At 47.8% G+C, this 6,000-nt stretch overlaps 1 protein-coding gene across 3 annotated transcripts in view; it reads left to right on the top strand.

Moving 5' to 3' along the window:
* The first annotated feature begins 3,309 nt into the window (after positions 1-3,309).
* The window catches only part of AP1S3 (adaptor related protein complex 1 subunit sigma 3), a 72,826-nt gene continuing 70,135 nt past the window's right edge, over positions 3,310-6,000 (top strand). For all 3 annotated transcript variants that reach the window (XM_081579637.1, XM_081579638.1, XM_081579636.1), the window contains exon 1: positions 3,310-3,444. In XM_081579637.1, coding sequence (XP_081435763.1) covers positions 3,442-3,444 — 3 coding nt within the window. In that variant the 5' untranslated portion in view covers positions 3,310-3,441. The remainder of the gene's footprint in view (positions 3,445-6,000) is intronic.

Raw genomic sequence — 6,000 nt, 5'->3', positions numbered from 1 at the left:
ATTAGTCAGCAAAAGCCCAGGAGCGCATCCTCTGCCCCTCTCAGCAAGGTCATGTGGGAAGACAAAGGATGCTCTTATTCTCAAACCAAACTTTTCCTAGTCTGGGCCACATAGTAAGGGAATTTTCATCTGCTTTTATCTTTTACTTAACGGTCAGGACAAGAGCATCAAGATTTCTTTAGCTTTAAGTCTCACCTTTAGCATTCCCATCTCTTTCTAATGGCAACAACATCCTTAAAGCAGAAGCTTCACAGAATGGGCAAGGTGAATGGGACAGGTGTGAGCCCTGAAGTCAGATAGCAAGCAGAAGGCACAAAGTTTAGACTGAAGCCCAAAATGCCCAAGATAGGAAGAAAATGAATCTTGGGGGTAGAATTTGCTTAGAAAACAGCTCTTCTAAATTTACAGTAAATTGCTGATCCTCTGTTAGGAGGTGAACTCATCCCATAGCCTGGGGTTTAATTATTTCTTTTTTTTTTTAAAATAAATTTATTTATTTTAGTTGGGGGCTAATTACTTTACAATATTGTAGTAGTTTTTGCCATACATTGACATGAATCAGCCATGGGTTTACATGCGTTCCCCCTCCTGGACCCCCCTCCCACCTCCCTCCCCATCCCCTCCCTCTGGGTCATCCCATTGCCCCAGCCCTGAGCATTTGTCTCATGCATCGAACATGGAATGGTGTTCTGTTTCACATATGATAATATACATGTTTCAATGCTATTCTCCCAGAACGTCCCATCCTCACCTTCTCCCTCAGAGTCCATAAGACTGTTCTGTGCATTTGTGTCTCTCATTCTGTCTCGCATATAGGGTTATCATTGCCATTTTTCAAATTCCATATATATGCATTAGTATACTGTATTGGTGTTTTTCTTTCTGGTTTACTTCACTCTGTATAATGGGTTCCAGTTTCATCCATCTCAATAGAACCGATTCAAATATATTTTGTTTAATGGCTGAGTAATATTCCATTGTGTATATGTACCACAGCTTCCTTATCCATTCGTCTGCTGATGGACATCTAGGTTGCTTCCATGTCCTGGCTATTGTAAACAGTGCTGCGATGAACATTGGGGTACACGCGTCTCTTTCAATTCTGGTTTCCGCAGTGTGTATGCCCAGCAGTGGGATTGCTGGGTCATATGGCAGTTCTATTCCCAGTTTTTTAAGGAATCTTCACACTGTTCTCCAATTATTTCTTAAATAATCCTCTTCTAGAGTACTCTGGGCAGATGCCACCACACCAGGGGTGGAAGCCATTAGGATATGGAGGCAGTGAGCTTGTTAAGAATTTCCAGGTTTGAAACTGCAGTTATCTTGGGGGTTTTAGTACACCAGTTGCCTTAAGGTAGGAAAGACCCATTGCCTCTTGCCCACCTTTTGACCTCCTCTCACTTAACCCCAGCCACAGAGGTTTTCTTGGAGATCTTTGAGAAGGACAATCCTTTTTTCTTCTTTTCTTCAGTGCACTGACATCTCACCTCCACCTCTCATGTCACCTCCCCGGGGGAAGCCTTCCCAGGTGCCCCATCTAAATAACTGTAGCTTCCCCCGTTTCTGTCCCAGCAACCTGTACTCATCTTGGTAATGTTCTCACCTACTTAGTACTCATTACTTTGTAATGATCTATTTACTTGCTTATTATTTGTTGAGCCAAAAGAGATTATATCTTGCTGGTTCCCAGCTGGATCCCCCATGCTCCTTGTGTAGTGGTCTGATTAATGTGGCTTCAACAACGCACAGAGGTGGCTTGCTGTTTTTCAGTTGCTAAGCCACGTCTGACTCTTTGCAACCCCACGGACTGCAGCACACCCGGCTTCCCTGTCCTTCACTATCTCCTGGAGTTTGCTCAAACTCATGTCCACTGAGACGGTGACGCCATCCAACCATCTCATCCTCTGTTGCCCCTTCTCTTCCTGCCCTGAATCTTTCCCAGCATCAGAGTCTTTTCCAATGACATGGCTCTTCACATCAGATGGCTAAAGTATTGGAGCTTCAGCTTTAGCATGAGTTCTTCATGAATTTTCAGAGTTGATTTTCTTTAGAGTAGACTGTTTGATCTCCTTGCTGTCCAAGAGATTCTCAAGAGTCTTCTCTCCGGCACCGCAGTTTTAAAGCATCAATTCTTCAGCGCTCAGCCTTCTTTAAGGTTCAACTCTCATATCCCTATATGACTACTGGAAAAATCATAGGTTTGACTATGGGACCTTTGTCGGCAAAGCAATGTCTCTGCTTTTTAATACGATGTCTAGGTTTGTCATAGCTTTTCTTCCAAGGAGCAAGCGCATGGGGGATATGGAGCTTATATCTCTAGGTCACCTGGGCTGGATCACACCGTACAAGGCAGATCTGAGGATTTTCACCAGTTTTGACTTCCAGAAACCTCTCAGGCAAAGGTTCTTAACCTTTTCAGGGTCACAGATCTCTTTAGGTATTTGGTAAAACCAACCAACTCAACCAAAAGAACATAAAAATGCACTCAAAAACTCTACTTACAACTTCGGGTTTGGAGACTCCTAACGCCCCAGGTGGAAACTCCAGGCTTAAGAAAAACCAAGGGGAGAAGAAAGATTAGGAAGTCCATACCAGAGTCTTAGGAGAGAGTTGTTAAAATCGGGTCTGCTTAAAATGACTTATGTTCTTGGATTGTACACACACACACACACACACACACACACACACACACACACACACATATGGAAAAAAAAACAAAAAACCTCGGCGGCAAGATTTCGCTTCTGGTTCCGGCTCTACCAAATGCTCCCTCCCTTACGTGGTTCAGGAGAAGACAACCAGTGACACTTCCCGCCGCGAGGGTCTGGGGAAATCTCTTAGCCGGGTCTGATCAACTTTTGCGGAATGAATGAAATCACATTCACGGCGCGGGTGAATCAGAAAAGGAGTTCCTTCCGCGCTCCCCGCGCAGGGTTCCTCAGTGCAAAACCCGCGGAGCTCTGGGTGCTCCGCGCACAGCAGATCAGGCCGGATGCCGAGGTCTGCGCGCAGGTGTATTCGCACCTACGGTCGTCCGCGCGGCGCGGGGCGGGGCCAGCTGAGGCGGGGCGAGGCGGGGCGAGGCGGGGCGGGAGGAGGAAGAAGGGAGTCGGGAAGCGGGGAGGAGAGGGGAGGAGAAAAGAGGGTGAGAAGGGATGAGAAAAGGGGAAGAGCGGGAGGAGGGCGAGGAGGAGGGGAAGGAGGGAGGTGCGGGGGGCGGAGGAAGTGCGGTAGGGTGGGAGCAGGAGGAGCAGGAGGGGGGGAGGGCAGCGGCGCGGGGCGGAGTCTGCAAACTTTCGCTTCGAGGGCATTGTGGGAAGCAGCCATGGTCTGAGGCGGGCGCCTCACCTGTCAGCCGCGCCGGCTCCAGCGCTCGCGTCTCGCCCTCGCGTCCCTCGCGCTCGTCCCCCGCCGTCCGGGGACGGCGGCGGCCCGGCCACCATGGTGAGTGCGGGAGAGCGGGGCGGCGGCGCGGACTCCGGCGGGTGTGTGCGGGCGCCCTCCCCGAGCACCTGCTGCGCCGGGCCGGGCGCGCGGCCACTGAGGGAGCAGCCCCGTCGCGCCCCGCGGTCCCCCACCCTTCCATCCCGACCCCGGCCCGGGACACCGGGGACGCCAGCTCGGGTCCCTCGCGGCCACCGGGCGCCGCTGCTTCATTCATTGGACCGTTTTTGCTGAGCGCTCAGTCTGTGCCAGGCGCGGTGCCAGGCGGCGGAGGCGTCGTGGGGACCCGGTAGAGCCCTGGCTGTTGGCGGTTTATCTTCTAGGAGGAGGATGTGGAAGGAGGGAGATGAGTAATAGACCAGTAAAATCGAGATAACTTCCGAGAATAAGTGCTCTGAAGTCTCAAGTACAACCGGATGAAGGGATGGAGAGGCAGCTATAAAAGAGTATCAGGAAGCGAAGGCCTCCCTGAGGAGGTGACATCTGAGCTGTTGGAAGTCCTAGGGGGGGGGCATTGCAGGTAGTGGGAGCAGAGAGAGCAAAGGCCAGAAAGGAGGAACCCTTGCTTCTAGTGGGACAGGTAGGCAGGTGCCAGATAAGACATCCTCATAAGCCCAGTTAAGGAGTTTGGATTTTATTCCAACGGAGTGGAGGGGGACCAGTGTGCAGTGATCCAGGTGAGAGATCCTGGTTGCAGTTGATGGAAGCAATAGCTTCAAGCGCCTCTCCTTCTTGCCTTCTGTTCAGGGTAGTGTTTTTTTTTGTTTTTTTTTTTCTGAGCCTGCGGTGGACTGAACAGCACTGAGTTCCACTTCCCCAGGTAAGCTCACTTCCCAAATCAAAGGAGGAACAAAAATGACCCGCACTCTTGAGTACCCGCTGCAGCGGGGAGCAGGAAGGCCCCGAGGGTTAGAAAAGTTGATGGACAAGGAGGGCAGTGGAGTGCTGAGCTCCGGGTCCAGAAGATCACAGATGCTGGTTCCTAGGTTTGGCTGCATAGACTGGAGGCACCATTGTTGATTGTTGAGGGTTCCTTGTAAATACAGCATGGTGCAAAAAGGAACCTGTAAATAATGGAGCAACTCCTGGCTTGCTCAGGTTTCCCAAGGAACACGGTGACATATGTGCAGCACACTGCATCGTTTGCCTCATGAAGAATGGAATGAGGCCCTGAAGTTTGTGAGTTGCAAAAATCTTCCATCCAGAAAGCTGGTACGAGTCTGGACAACACTTTCAGTGGAGTTTTATTTTTTCTTGCTGGTGTCAATGATGAGTTGATAAAAAGTGTGCAGTTTCCCTAGTTTTTCATCAGACCTTTCCCAATGGGAGATATTGATGTTTTTGAGTGCTTGTGATAACCAAGCAGGATGCTCAACTCTTTACTTTCATGATCTCAGTTAGTTCTTGCAACAAGCAACCAAATGAAAGTATTACACTCTTTGCATTTTACCTGCTCTGGTCTGTCCCAGCAACATGTCCTTGGATCATGGCTTGACCTCTCTATGCCAGTTTGCTCATTTATAGAGTGGAGATAATAACTGATCCTAACTCATAAGGCAGTGGTTCTCAAAGTTTGGTCTGGGTACACTTAGGAGTCCCCAAGGTTTTTTAGAAGTCCAGAAGGCCAAAACTCTTTTCATAATAGCACAAAGGTATTATTTGCCCTTTACATGTTCATTCCTACGTGAGTGTACATGCTATTTTCTCAAGGTTAACCTGACCTGGGAGAGTGCAGCAGAGTGAATGCAAAAGCAGTGGGCCAGTCCAGCTGTCTTCTATCGACCCAGACTTTAAGAAAATTTGCCAAAATGTAAAACAATGCCATTCTTCTCATTTTTTTTTCCTTTGGAAAATATTGTTATTGTTCATTAAAGAGTTTCTGTTAATTGTGTAACAGGTTGATTATAGTTTTTAAGTGAATTAATAAGTATCTAAATTTTTTCTGTAGTTAAATTCACAATACAGTAAACATCAATACAACTTACATAAACAGTCTTTGGAGCTGAATTTTTAAAAATATATATACATGTTTTGCTTTGTTGTTTTACTTAATTAATACCTTATTTTTATTATTTGGGGCTGAGTTTTTAAGAGTGAAAAGAGTCCCAGGCAGGTTCTGTGCATGAATGCAAGTGAAAGCTGGTAGACCATCTTTGCCCATTGTAAGTGCTCAGTGACTGTCACTTCCTATCTTTTATTACTGTCACGTGGCAGAGAAGCATAAGTGGCCCTCACCATTGCCCAGCATCTCTAGGCTTTTTAGTGAGGATCGCTTTGTGACTCCCTGTTTTTCTTCTGCTTTGTTCCTGATTCTTGCTGCTAGGAAACTGGAAGATGCCCACAGCATCCCGCTGGTACCTACACACAGAAAATGGTACTTGGTTCCACTGGGCCAGTGATCTAGATTTCAAGGGCAGAAATTGTATACACTTTGCATCTAGGGCCAGTGCTTATAGCTGGGTAGTTCTGTTTGCATCAACTTTGTACTTTTACACCCTGCCTTTGTTTTAGAAATCTCTACCTTGGGAAATAAAGCTAGGGTTATTGTGTTTTCAG

This window comes from Giraffa tippelskirchi, chromosome 3 (assembly GCF_054371585.1).
Source record: "Giraffa tippelskirchi isolate mGirTip1 chromosome 3, T2T-mGirTip1v1.2.pri, whole genome shotgun sequence".
Taxonomy (NCBI): domain Eukaryota; kingdom Metazoa; phylum Chordata; class Mammalia; order Artiodactyla; family Giraffidae; genus Giraffa; species Giraffa tippelskirchi.
This window is presented reverse-complemented; position numbering and strand designations above follow the sequence as displayed.